Genomic DNA, 14,523 nt, shown 5'->3' with positions numbered 1-14,523 from the left:
CCAATGTCCAGCGCCATTTTGAAAAATAACCTAATCATTAGTTTTCAACAGTGCCCATTTTTACGATGCCCTTTCAAAATTTTGTTTTCAATGGCATTCTTGTTGTAAATTCAGGCGTCTCGTTATCAGTAGCATTTTTTTTGTCTGCCAGTCCAAAAGGCACAAGACTCTTGATACGTCTCTCCTCTTAATACCAGTTACGACAGACATTGTGATGATATACAGCTACGGACATGTGACCTTACGTTTCTCTCTCTTTTCACCAACAGGAATCCTACGTGGAGACTCCAACGGAATACTTGCCCCAGCTTCTGTGTAAGATTACGATGTCTTTGACCAACAACTGCAGTCATTTAGCCTTGGTTGAAATTCACGATTCCTTACAGCTGTGTCTTAAACTGATGACCAAGGTAAAGCCTTGCTTGGTCCATATGTTTTACTAACTAGCTGTTAGTCATGAGTACGGTCTGTTTAACATCAGATGACGTGAGAATGATTTTTGATAAGTATTTCCAATCAGCAGCGAGCATCTCGTAAATTGTCAAAGATTCGTTGTTTTTTCATAACTAGCTATTGGGGCAAGCAGAAGAGATGCACAGCATCGTTGATTCGTTCGGCTAGGTTAACAATATCACGTACATTGTAAAATTTTGAGGATTTCTTTTATTATAGTAAAGAAGAGTGTTCAGAAATGACTTGCAAGTTTAAATAGATGATTCATCTAAGGTTGACATCAAATACATGGACTAATTAAAAGATGAATATTTGATCGATAGCAACTTTCTTTAGGTTCATCCTGACTTGATAAAGATCTAAGAGATTAAACTGTACATCAGTCAAAACGTTGAAAGTTGTAAAAAATTTCACTTCAGATTGAGAATATTTTCGACAACAAACGATAAAGCAAAAACAGATAAGAAGGATCTCTTTTACATTTTTAAACACTATCGGTATTATAGCTAAAATAAATGCAAATTTGATATTTTGGGTATCTTTATGTTCCTTGCTGGGAGCAAAGGGACCTATGCTTTCAGGCTTATGTGTGTGCGTCTGTGACACTTGCTCGGGTCTGTGATAACTCAACAATGGAGTGATGGATATTTGTCGTACTTGCTGTGTAGATGTAGTATAGTGGGTTGGTGTGCCCTATTGTTTTAGCTGCAGAACTTATGAATATTAATGAAGTTATGGGGTTAATTGTAGCCAAACTTGGAATACTGTTGTTGGTTAATAGCTGGAACATGTTAGCCTTTGGGACTATCTGAGCCTCAACAAATTCTGGGCCCATATTTGGACCTGGTGGGCCTAAATTTTATTTCCACCCCAAATGCATTTTGGAACACTTTCTTTGAGCCGCAATTTGTGGAGCCCAATATTCCATTTGGGCCCACAATTTTTTTGGGGGGGCGGCAAATATATTTTTGAGCCAGTTTGTTTGGGCCAAATATTTTTGGGACCATTTAGGTGCAAAATTTTATCAGGCCCCAAATTTTAATATGGCAATAACTCCACAACCTTTAATCGGATTGTATCCAAACTTGAAATACAGTTGTTGATTAATAGCTTGTACATGTGGGCCTAAAATAAACATTTTTATTGAGTGACAGCCTTAGAACCTGCCCATTTGTGTGAAGTTGATACTATGCATTCATTTTATCAACTACGATAGGGTGATGACATCCAACACTTAATACTTCACTAAGCCAGGTACCTTATTGCCCCATTGAGCTCTTGTATTTCAATTCCACCATCTAGGTACAGCCATCCATGGTGCTAATGCCCCATTGGGCTCTTGTTTATCCTCCATTCCACCATCTAGGTACAGCCATCCATGGTGCTAATGCCCCATTGGGCTCTTGTTTATCCTCCATTCCACCATCTAGGTACAACCATCCATGGTGCTAAGCCCTCACCCGCTAGACGTCGCTCCAGTTATGGTGACAGAGCAGGAAGATGAGCTCCCCAAAGAACTCTTGAGACATCTAGAGGGGATCGAGAACGACTATGACATGGTGGAAAGTCAGACTGTACCACACAGAGATGACAGCGTAGATAAAGGTGTGTGTGTGTACTCCTGTTTGAGGAGTTCTATTCTGCTGTGTACAGATGGATGATGGTAGTAATGTTGACTTGATAAAGCCCTTATGTAGAAGAAGAAGTTAAAAATGTGGAGGGGGGAGGGGAGGGGGAGTCTCTGTGGAGGGGGGAGGGGAGTGGGGGGAGTTGGGTAAGATTTGAATTTTTCTGAAGGGCAGGATATTGATCAGTTTTGCATACCCTTAAGATATTGCATTTGAATTGTGTGTTTTGTGAAGGCGTATCAAGTCCTATTTGTCACCTTGCAACCTACAACCACCACCACCACTAACCTGCCCCCTCCCACCCCCAAACTTTTGCTCTTTCCTTAAGAAGTGTGCGATGGTGCTAATATAGTAGTTCTGTGACTACCAGTCAATTTGTTAATTTGAATGAGTTGTTCGTTGATACAAATCCGGGTGTGAAACTGACATTGCTGATCTGCGCAGTTCGACAGCTCATGGTGACCTTATTGCATATTCAAACACAACACTTGGCCACATGACCTGTGACCTCTTATTCAAACTGCCACATTGAAGTCATCCTATGTGTTATAGTTTGAATTTGTATCAATTAATTTTTTCAATTTATAGATGAGCATGAAGTACCCCTAAACCTTTGACCTCACAATTCATGTTCACCCAAACATGTACATCCCGTAATACCTTGCATTAGCATTTATTTATTGTTTTTTATAAGGCATGACATATATATTTATGAAGGAAAACATTTCTGCCACATAACCTTTGACCTTACAGTTACATGCTACCCTAATGTATACGTCACCTTACATTGTATGTCAGTAAAGTTATCTTCCCAAGGTATTAGTTTGCATGGATTAATCTTACAAACAAAAAATTCTCTGCCACGTAACCTTTGACCTCACAGTTCACATCCTCCCCCACCCCCCCCCCCTCAAATATACATCGCCATGTATTTAAAGCAACTTGTCTACTTTATAAGTTTATTTTGAAGAGACTTTCTCAACTAATTTTTTGTCCCCCCAGATAAAGACGAAGATTCCTCAGCTCAGGAGAGGAAGGTCTCAATCCAAAGTAGCACCACGGAGGAGACATCTCAAATCTCCGAGTCCTCTAGCGAGTCTACCGAAACGTTTAATTCAACTAACGACGAAGAAGATGAAACCGGTCATCAATCTCTGGATCGGCTGGCTTCCAATCCGTCGGTCACTTCAAGTTCTTCCAAGCGTCAGCTCCTTAGCAGACCGACGAGCCTGGCCGAACCAACAGATTCTCCCAGCCTTCAGAGCATCGTCGATACGGACGAACCTTTCTCTCCGCGGGAATCGAAGCTCTCCGAAAAACTCAGTCACAGCAGGAGTTTGAGCTCGGCTAGCTTGACCCTGCCAGAGTCGGAGACTCCGCCTCTGTTTCTAATGCAAGCCTGCGTGCAATGCTATCAAAATTTCTTTTCCAAATTCGTTAACAAGAAGATCTTGCCAGGTAGCGATACCACCAAGTCGTGCATGAAGAAGATCCAGGTGCCCCGGAGCCTCTTTGGGGGCACGGGATCGGAGGAGGAGAAACAGAAACATTCCAAAATATCTTCGTACCTTGATTGTCTGGAGGGGGTAGAGGAACGTAGCGGTTTCGAGAGTTGCATGATCAGAACAAATTCAGACTTGACCAGCGATTCAGCCTCTGCAACTTACCTTCGTAAGTTTCAGCCGATTTTTTTTTTTTTTTTTTTAAATACATTAAAATATATATTGAAACTTCTGTATATTTCGGATCATGGTAGTGGCAGTGGTCGTGTTTGCATCAAAGAGTTATTTTACCCAGTGTCTATGAAAGAATTGTTCATATATAATTATTACTCATACTGTATTTTCTTTTTCTTTCAGGTGATGTTTCCATAGAGTGCAATACCTCAAATGTCGCCATCAGGACTTTCTCTACTGCTTGTAATCTCCTCGTGGAATTTGCTTGCTTCCCGATGTATTGCAACGAGAGTATATCTGCAGCATTACTCAGGCCTCCTAAAAACAAAGGTATTATTATATAAACAGATGTATGTATGTATGTATTTTAGATCCTCCTGCAAGCAGGAACTCGCAAAGAAGCCTCATTGGCTTATCAAAGCCGCAAGCTGACCGAAGTCAGAATCATATTCGACGTCCATGATTATTAATTGTCAACAACTCTGTAACTGGACGACATACATTAATCTTGGAGTGACTCAAATTGGGGGACCTTATGATTGGAAGGCACCAGCGTTAACCACTGAGCTAAAACATGTATATGTAAAATGTAAATGTAAAAAATTTTTAAAAAATTAATGTAAAATTCCTTCAATCAATTCTTTTTGATAAAGTTGGAAATTTTCTTTTGAACTGACAGAGAAGTTACAAATTTCCACTCTTGTTAATGCTTACTGCAACTACCTACCATTACTTTATCTTACCAACTCGAGGCAAGCATGGTTGAAGTCAGAAAAGCTGCTTTTTCTTGACATTAACGTTTGCTAATGATCATGTTTTTTCCACCTCTGCTTCCCCCTCCCCCTCCCATCCCCACCACTTTTGGTATGAAGCAGTAAGTGAGTTAGTTACAAATTCCTTTTTAAACAAAATCCTCTTTGAAAACTTTTTCAGGCAATCTACTAGCTATTCCTGAGTGGCTTCAAGTTCTCTTAACTGTGAGCTGCTTCGTGAAGAATTTCACCTTCCAAACTACGGCAGCCAACACCATCCTGGAGTTGATTGCAATGACCAAGTCTGTCGTATCAAGCTCCAAAAACAACCAGTTGGTCTTGCCCAACCCCCCAAACTCGCCAAAGTCGACATCTGGCAAAATATCTGTGGTGCTCATACCAGCAATCTCTTCCATGCATCTTGAAAGCCTGAACAATGGATCAACTTTCTTTCAAGTGAGTAAAAGACACTTTTTCTTTCTTCATCTCGCAAGATTTTCTCGGTCTTCCTGAGGTTAGGAAAATTTCTGGTAAAAAAGTTGTGGGCATTAATTATGATAGAACAACCTGCATGATCTGGAAAAAAAGTATTAGAATCTCTTAAAGATGTAAGAAAAAAAACATACCATCCTTTTGCATTTTTAATAACACCAATATGAAAAAGGGTCCAGGTAATACAATGTTGGAAATAAAATCTTACTCATAAATAACTTGCTCATTAACCTTTCAATTGGTGGCAGAATCTAGAAAGATATCTGAGATTTGTAAGTAGTATTATTTTATTAAACTAAAACTTGGAACTTTTTTCTTTCACCTTATTAGCAAGGACTCTTTAAACCTCTCCTTAAACCCCATCACTATTCTCTTTCTTTGCAGAGAGTGGCAGTCTATTTATGGGACTGTCTGGGCCAAGCCACCCCTCAATATCATACTAAGAGTGCTGATTTACTCCATCAACTTCACAACCTTACCCCCGATGTCTTCATCTGCGAGAACGTGATTGGAAACTCTCTCATCTATCAGGAAAAGGTACAGATTTGAATCAATTTAAATGATTTCTATGATATCCAATCATCACTGTTATTCTGTAACTTTTAGTGTCCATATGTTTTCCAAGTTTGTGAAAGAATCCTTTCTAGCTCAATCAGAAAATAGTTGACAATAATCTGGCCTTTATGCAAAAATGAGACAATTTATGGGGGGGGGGGGGGGCATGTCATGTTACTGTTTTAGCTTTGTAACAACATGTTCATAACTAATACTGGTAATCAAAGTTATCTAAATTTCCCCAAAACATTAATACATGGAAAAAGAAATGAACACTCGTGACTGATTTCAAGTGAACACATCACCCCTGACTTTAAGTTAGCACTCAAGCCTGATTTCAAGTACACACTCATGCCTGATTTCAAGTATACACTCATGCCTGATTTCAAGTATACACTCATGCCTGATTTCAAGTATACACTCATGCCTGATTTCAAGTGAACACTTACATCTGATTTCAAGTGAGCACTCTCAGTTAAATTTGGCATTAACTTACCTCTATGGCTTATAAACGATTTTTCCTTCTTAAATTACATTCATTTTGAGGGAGGCAATGTTTTCTGTATTGGATTATACAGTTAATCACTTGATAATTAGGTATATTCAACTTGTTGTAAGTAGATACATGTATTAGTTTTAATGGATGGGGTATCCAGTTAAGTGTGGCTTCATTACATGTTCAAAAAGACACAAATTTGCAACTCCAAAAATAAAAAAATGCTTATAAGGTACTTGAATTCACATATGTTATTTATTTGATTCTTTTACTTCTCCTAGGGTGCATCACTTTCAGCTCACATCAAGTTTTCCCTCCTCTGGCATTTGATCCGACCACAGATTCTTATGTCAAGTCCCGCCAGTCGAGTCAGGACTTTTGACAGGTAATGTATTCTAGTGTCAAATTGATTACCAACAACACCCTTGTTCAGGAACAAAATCATTTTAACAACATTTTCTTTAGTATCATTTTGGCAAAAAGTTGTCATTGTTTTCCAAGATTTCCAATACACGAGGCTACTGTGTGGGAAAAAATTAGGAAAAAGAAAAACATCTCAAAGAGCAATTTCCTTTCAGTATGTAGGATCATGTCTTCGCAGTTCTCTTCTGTCACTGAGGAACTTGTATGTAGGTAGTTTGCTATGTATGCTGCTGGAGTTATTGTGACAAAGGGAAGGTCATGAAGTGGAAATGGGAAACCGGAGAGGGATGGGGTTGTCTCATGAAATGGTCAAGTGCCGTTCACTACCAAGATATTAGCATATTATAGAACTATCTGTGATCTTGAGAGGCAAATTCCCCTCCCCCCTTCCCCCCCCCCACCCTTAACCTTCATGACATTGTTTGTAGGAGCCTTCCACCCAACTTTGGCCAGGGTATGTATAAAGAAACAGGGAAATAGTTGACGGTTTTATATATGCAAATAGCAAAAGGCCATAATGGCAACTGATGTGTGACACATGATTCCAGTAATTAATCCTCGTTATAGTATATCATTTTTGATTGACACTGTTTACTCTCTTCACTCTTTTCATAGATCTTTACTAGTTATGCTGGACAGTTTGGATCATGCCGATAGCATGGCTAGATGCGTAACGCAGACCTGGCTAATGCACGCCATCGACCGCGGCGACATCGCTCGTCTCTTGGAACCGATCTTGTTGGTCCTGCTCCATCCGACCACGGCTCGAGTCTCCGTCCAGTATCTCGGAAGGAGGCTCTTGGAGAAGAGGAAGAGGGAGAAGGAACTGGAGGAGAGCGAGAAAGAACTGTCCGAGTCGGAGAAGAAGATCTACAGCATCAGCAGCGTTAACGGAGAGGTCACGTATTACTCTCTGAAGCAGGGACAGAAGCTCAGGACCGGAGTGATACCCAAACAAGATCCCATCTTTGCTCTCACTTCTGTCAACGACAAGAAGAAGGTGGTGACCAAATCTAACTTGGGTCTGAATTATAGCCAACCTGCCAAAGCCCTGAGCAAACCGTTGAACGTTACGATCAATCCATTCAGTCACGGCTATCAGAGCGATTCTGACAGTGAGCACGGATTACCAGCCTTACCTGCCAGTGCTCCTGGCACCCTGCAGAGGCAGAGGTCCCTTTCCTCCAGTCCCAAGGAGCGATCCGTGGCGTCCCAGAAACAGAGACGGACGCAACGGAAGTCATCGATGACACCGGCGCTGGATTCTGGGTCGTCAAAGACGGTGAGTACGGAAGACCTCTCGGGGAGCGACGTCACGGACGAACTCTCTTACGTGTTCAACGAGGAGGTGGAGGAGACTGTGGAAGAAATCGTGGAGGGCATCCTCAACGACATCGTCAATCACATCGCCATGGAAATCGATGGATCGCTGGAGATGGGTGTAGAGACGAATCAGGACAAAGCAAAGGTTCCAGACAAGACCACATCGCCTCACAGGATCCAGAGTCCAGGATCAAGGAGTCTGTACGGGTCAAGCCGACACCACGGCAAGGCACAGGAAGAGTTCCTGCTGGAAGAGTTAGAAGGAGTGGTTCCCGGGTTGAGAGACCGATTGGTCCTGGCCCAGGAGAGGAAGACGGACGAGGCGAGGAACGAGGAGGAAGAAACGGAAGAGGATGGCGATGAGGAGGAACAAGGGCTGATAAAGATGCTTCCAAACATCAACTTGGAAATGCTTCACCCATTACAGCAGCACATCCTACTCTACGTCCAGGTCTACGACACCCAGCGAATCCTCTATGTTCTCTCTCGACTGAGATTCATCTTGCACACTTGCTCCCGGGACTTTGTCTGCGCCATGTCCTCCACCAGCGTCAGTAGCACCAACACCCCACAGCTGATCAAATTGCAACAACTGCTGGCCAGACACAAGCGGTGCATGACAGGTAAAGACTTCTACGTGGAGCTGGACGCCGAGGCACCCGCGAGCTTCCGAAGTCAAACTTACCTGGAGATCCTGCTGCAGACCTGCGTGTACTACGTCCGAAGCTTCTACCCCATCGAGGGGAAAGCGGAGAGCTCTGAGGCGGTCAGCAATCGGGACGTGCAGATATCCAGCATGGAAGTCTTGGAGTTGATCCTGAAGGAGTTAGTGGGAGTGGTGAGGGAGAGTGGCAGAGGGTCGGCGACATTCATCAGCGACCTCTTGATGAGGTGCAAGGTTCAGAAGGCTGTCCTCTATTGTCTCCTGGCCACAGTGTGCAACGCTAGGAAGGAAACATCGAAAAGCGGTAAATTACTGCTGGAGATAAGCCTAGATGCTCCCGTAGAACTGAGCAACCGCGGTGCGCAGGCTTTCCAGTTACAGCTGTTAAAACTTGCCCAGACCATCATCATTCTGGAGGATCAGCTGTTTTCTTTACGAGAGGAGAGCAGCAACAACAAGAATGAACCAGGGGAATGGGAGTTTCTGCAATTGAAATTCCACTCCCAGAACAAACCGTTGGGTTTCTCGCCCAAGGATCGTTTCTCTTGTCAAGGGTTGCTCCTGACGGCTCTGCTGAGTTCCCTGAAGCAGTACCATAACTGTCACATGCACCGCCATTGGATAAACCTCATTACTTCTAGCCTGTCTTATCTAGACCAGGGTCTGCCTCACCTGGCTAATCCCTTGATCAGTCAAGTCTGCCGTAACTTGGAAATGCTGTCGTCGTTGTATAACGAAGAAGATTCAAAAAGAGGGTAAGTGTGTCGTCAGTCAGGATCGATTAACCAATTGCAGCCAATGAGAACAAATGATTTGATTTTTCTATAATTAAACTGATTCGAATTCTAATTTGAATTTGTAATTGTTTCTTTGCTTGTGTGATGTGAACTTTGAAGTATATTATCAGTGTGCATAACCACTTTAAGCTAATTGACTAACACTACTGTTGTTGGCTGTGGAATTCATTATCATGGGTATTATCCTAGTTTGGAAGATTCGCCTTGTCATGTCCATGTCGTGTTCCATTAGTATCCCTTCCTTCTTGCTGTCATTACTCGAGAGTTGCTTACAAATGGTGTTTGTAGTGGGATGTGTTATTGTAAACATTTTGTCGTTGTATCATATGTTTTAATCACGGAAGATGATGGTAACTACAACATCCCTTCATACCATGATGTGCCTATGTTAAACCATTTCACAAATTGGTCACTACTTCTACCTCCTTGAGAGCACCAACAAAGTGGTGTCAGTAGTGGGATGTATATTCATAGTCAACAGATTGTCATTCTGCCTTATTTGATTGTTTCCAGACCAGATCAAAGTATGGACAACATACCTCCAGACCATGTGGTGTCCATGTTAAAAGGTCTCACAGCCGTCTGTCACTTCTGTCTCCTCGAGAGCACCAGTAACGTCTCAGCGATGAGTGGTCGCCATGCCGGAGGAGGAGTGGGAGAGACAGAGTCATCTGCTGCTTCACTATCCATTAGTACTTTCTTCGGTGTCTTGACTCGGGATAAAACGAAGGTAATTCGGAATTTTTTCCTCTCTTTGTTTTCATCATTTTGAGTTTGTGCATTGATCGAGCACAATATTAATATATGACTGCAAAATTTTGCCATGTTAATATATGATTTCAGTTTGCTATGTGGTTGTGAATATACCACTAACATAATGTCCAGTTCATTCACATTGTCAAAGTTAACTGCAGTTAATTAGGGAAAAGTAACAAACATTGTTTTACAAAATTTCTGATAACTTGCCTTTGTACATTATTAATAATGCTAATATGGAAACATGTCTGAGCGACAAAATATTCAGGGTGGGATGAAACTAGTAAGTTCTCCACTTATTGACATTCATTTGGTTATTATGATTTATTGATTTTTAAATGTTACTTGATTAAAGTATTTATCAAAATTACTGGTAATTGTTGATCTAGATCCCAGGTGGTTTTAGAATTTCGTGAAACTGTATAAAAAGGTGGAATCCAAATCAAATATGAAACCCATTTGTTATTAAAACATTAATGTCAAGTTGAAATGACAGAAGTATTTCTTTTTCTTTATTTTTAGAGTTTGGTAGCACCAACAAGCAACCAGACGAACACCCCAAAATCTGATGCCCGTCGCGGCATCTTGAAGATGTTCCCTCGTATCGTCTCCAGTATCTCTAAGATGTGGGGCGCTGTTCAACTTTGTGAGAAGCAGAGGGACAGTGAGATTAGACCCAAAGACCCTCCCAGATGGAGCATCGGTTCACCTAAGGTAAAATTACTGTTTATACTGCCGACAGTTACGGTAATATCTGAAGAATAGGTAATTTTTTTAAGAATAGAAAACAGACTTTTATTTTGTATGTAGCTGATTGTGCAACATCAGGCATTAAACAAAATTCCAAAATGGGCGTGATGATTGAGGGAGGGTGGGGAAGGTGGGGAGGGGGGTTCATAGTTGTTTATTACAAAACATAACCGTCTTTACAGAAAAAATGACTAGAAAAACTTGTCTCTATTAGAATAAAAAATTCTTTTTAATTATTTTTTTCTTGTAATTTTTTCCTCCTTCTTGCTTTTTAAAGGCTGTCCGTCAACAAATCCTGGAGCTGTTGTCACCGATTGCTCTTCAACATTCGACTAGTCTACTGGCAGCCATTGGTGTCGTCTGGAATGACAATAGACACAAAGATAAAGACAACAAAAGACAGGTATGAAGAAGGTTTAAAAGACTAGAATTTCAAGACATCGTCCCACCCCTCTCCTTGCCCTTGTCCCTTTGTATTTATCTTTCTATTTCAAGACATTGTCCCACCCCTCTCCTTGTCCCTTTGTATTTATCTTTCTATTTCAAGACATTGTCACACCCCTCTCCTTGTCCTTGTCCCTTTGTAATTATCTTTCTATTTCAAGACATTGTCCCACCCCTCTCCTTGCCTTTGTCCCTTTGTATTTATCTTTCTATTCCAAGACTTTGTCCCACCCCTCTCCTTGTCCCTTTGTATTTATCTTTCTATTCCAAGACATCGTCCCACCCCTCTCCTTGTCCCTTTGTAATTATCTTTCTATTTTCAAGACATTGTCCCACCCCTCTCCTTGCCTTTGTCCCTTTGTATCTATCTTTCTATTTCAAGACATTGTCCCACCCTTCTCCTTGCCTTTGTCCCTTTGTATTTATCTTTCTATTCCAAGACTTTGTCCCACCCCTCTCCTTGTCCCTTTGTATTTATCTTTCTATTTCAAGACATTGTCTAACCCCTCTCCTTGTCCTTGTCTTTTTGTATTTATCTTTCTATTTCAAGACATTGTCCCATCCCTCTCCTTGTCCCTGTCCCTTGATATTTATCTTTCTGTTTCAAGACATTGTCCCACCCCTCTCCTTGTCCCTTTCCCTTTTTTTCTATCTTTGCTCATGTTAGGCTGCACATGGAGCTTAATTTTCCATCAAATTTATCACATCCTGGCATTCAATGCCCACGTTCGACTTGTTCAAGTTAGTATAAAAATACCTCAAACTCAGAATATGTTTCTTGAAACAAAGAAGTCCACCAAAATGACACCAATGACAGTGACCTTGAGTATTTAACTGATTCTAGGAGCAACCTGGTTGTTTTTAACGATCCTGAAAGTCTTTTGTAGATCTAAGCTTATCTCTTATTTTATGATTTTACTGTATCAAAACAATCCATGTTTACAACCCAAAATTCAAGACAGCTTGCAATATCCCTTTACCATTGTGCATCAATCATAATCATTTGTTTTTGGCTTTTTCAAAACCTTTTTGTATTTTTTATCTTAGGTGATCATTAAACCCTCTGATGAACAGATGGTTCTCGTTGAGTTGGTAGGAGCAATCAGAGCTCTCCCTACTGACACATTGGTACAGACCATTAAACAGGTCCTGAAGGCTCCACCATTTACCATCAGGGATAAGGTACGACGTTGCTTTTATAATGCATTTTTTGGTTTACAATAGATATTTTTACACGAAGCAGTTGGTTGTTTGATTGTGTTGCCGTTACTTTATCTTTAAAGGAAACTATATCCATCAATCTGTTGTATTCATGTCTCAGTTGATTATTCTTTGAGAAAGTTTGTTGCTATTCATAACATTCATGTATTGAATCTGTGACTAGGCATGACATGAGCCAGAGGACAATAATTATGTCACCTCCACCCGCCCCCCATCCCTTATTTTGTAAGTCTTCATTGTTCCTTTACCACTAGTTATGAATACATTATTCTTTGTTTCATACTTCCCCATGCCCACTACATTGACCCCAGAGCTGTCACCCCTTGACCCCCCCGCCCCTCCCCTTCTCTCATCAGACCTCTCTAGAGGCTCTTAAATCTTGGTTTGGTAAAATTGCCTTGAACTCTCAAATCAGTCAAAATAGCTGTTTTTGAAATGAAAGAAACTGGATACCAGCAAACAGTGCCATGATTTAGAAGGAATCTTCAAATTCTAAGATTTTTTCCTTAACGAGTTAATTTTATTTCGTCTCACTCGCATAATTTCCGATGTTTTTCTCTTCTTTCTATAGAACCAGCCAGGGTTAGAAGTCAGTATGCTGCAATTTCTCTTTGCCTACATTCAGAAGACGACGTCTTCATCTCTGAGAGATGCTTGGCCGTCTCTTCTCTTGTTATTGAAAGATGCGCTCTCTCTTGACCTCAGTCCACCGGGAAGATTTCTTCTCTTTGGGTAAGTTCGATAAACGTTATCTTAAGTTTGAGGCTGGTGGGTGATAAGGCATTTCCCATCAATGAGTGCTGGCTTGGGGGGGGGGGGGGGCGGGAGGGTGAAGCACCTCTCCAAATCACATCAGAATCTCACAAAAAATTCTCCAAACTAGCGTTACAATTGTGATCATATTATGTGCAGTACCCTTTTGGCACTTGCATGAGGAATCTTGTTTAAGTGCAAGATTCTCATATTTTATTTTTTTTTATTTATTTAATTGTTTGTCCCACCACAGAATCCTTCATGAGATTGTCCACAAGGTTTATCCATTTGGAGAGCGGAAGGACCAACGAGATCTCCAAGAGATGTGTCAGAAGCTGGTTGATGCTTGTAACGTCATCGCTGGCTCCTCCCTAGAGCAGACCACCTGGCTGAGACGGAACATGACCGTCAAATTCAGCCCTCAGGAAAATGTAGATGAAGGGGAGGATCGTAAGTATTGAAATACTTTTTTGTTTTGTTTCATGTGTGTTGGTGTGGCAAATGACAGTGTGTTGTAGCAGGTTAGAGTGGTGTAGCAGGTAACAGTGTGATGTAACCATGGTGTAATTGGTGACCATGGTGTAGCAGGTCAGAGTGGTGCAGCAGCAAAGCTGTCAACATTTTCAAGCTAAAATGTCAAGTTTGACACGCTGCTGGAAACCAGGCTTTCTTTTGGCTTATCAGTCAACTTTGAGTTGTGTAGTTACCATGAGGAGCAGATTCATTCTTTTAGTAGATTCATTCTTTTAGTAGATTCATTTCCTGTAGTCAGTTTATTGAGTATGCATGCTTTGTGGATTGTTCCTTGCCATATAATCAACTTACCTGCAACTGTGGATTATCTTTCTTTTTTTTTGGGGGGGGGGGTTCCTGCACCTACATCAGTACACAGACAAACAGTGCAGGGCTCAATGGTAATGTTCATTTACATGACCTCACCTCGTAGTTCTCACCTCACTGTGAAAATGATGTCATGAATTCATGATCACAGCCATGGTTTTATAACTTACTCTTACTACTAGAGTGGACTATGCAGCCATATGTAATCATGTTTTTCTTTCATCCTGTTGTTTTAATTTTTAGCCGTACAGTCAAATTTATCGGAAGTAACAAATGTTGACCCGGAGCAAACCAGTCCTCAATCACCATCCGATGTCGACAGCAAAGTTTATTCCCAATATAGCGTTCAGGCACTCACTCTCTTGGCGAAGGTAACTTTGGTTATTTCATCAAAATTTTCTGAAGCTATCTATATTAGTTTCATGAAAATTCCTTAAAAAAAGTTTTGACTGGTGGCATTAGTAGAGTTAACATTAGGTTCCCCTTTTTATCTAAGTTTG

General features: G+C 41.1%; 1 protein-coding gene across 6 annotated transcripts in view; it reads left to right on the top strand.

Annotated features, from left to right (window-relative positions):
- The window catches only part of LOC139963165 (protein DOP1A-like), a 65,222-nt gene that overhangs the window by 40,339 nt on the left and 10,360 nt on the right, over window positions 1-14,523 (top strand). For all 6 annotated transcript variants that reach the window (XM_071963714.1, XM_071963712.1, XM_071963713.1 and 3 more), the window contains 15 exons: window positions 270-410; window positions 1,884-2,058; window positions 3,084-3,752; window positions 3,941-4,087; window positions 4,691-4,965; window positions 5,386-5,538; window positions 6,334-6,437; window positions 7,091-9,217; window positions 9,773-9,989; window positions 10,538-10,729; window positions 11,043-11,168; window positions 12,257-12,391; window positions 13,002-13,162; window positions 13,437-13,633; window positions 14,267-14,394. In XM_071963714.1, the coding sequence (XP_071819815.1) occupies window positions 270-410; window positions 1,884-2,058; window positions 3,084-3,752; window positions 3,941-4,087; window positions 4,691-4,965; window positions 5,386-5,538; window positions 6,334-6,437; window positions 7,091-9,217; window positions 9,773-9,989; window positions 10,538-10,729; window positions 11,043-11,168; window positions 12,257-12,391; window positions 13,002-13,162; window positions 13,437-13,633; window positions 14,267-14,394 (4,947 nt within the window). The remainder of the gene's footprint in view (window positions 1-269; window positions 411-1,883; window positions 2,059-3,083; window positions 3,753-3,940; window positions 4,088-4,690; window positions 4,966-5,385; window positions 5,539-6,333; window positions 6,438-7,090; window positions 9,218-9,772; window positions 9,990-10,537; window positions 10,730-11,042; window positions 11,169-12,256; window positions 12,392-13,001; window positions 13,163-13,436; window positions 13,634-14,266; window positions 14,395-14,523) is intronic.

The sequence above is a fragment of the Apostichopus japonicus genome, chromosome 21 (genome assembly GCF_037975245.1).
Source record: "Apostichopus japonicus isolate 1M-3 chromosome 21, ASM3797524v1, whole genome shotgun sequence".
Classification (NCBI taxonomy): Eukaryota; Metazoa; Echinodermata; class Holothuroidea; order Aspidochirotida; family Stichopodidae; genus Apostichopus; species Apostichopus japonicus.
Note: the sequence above shows the minus strand (reverse complement) of the source record. Positions and strands in the feature narration are given on the sequence as shown.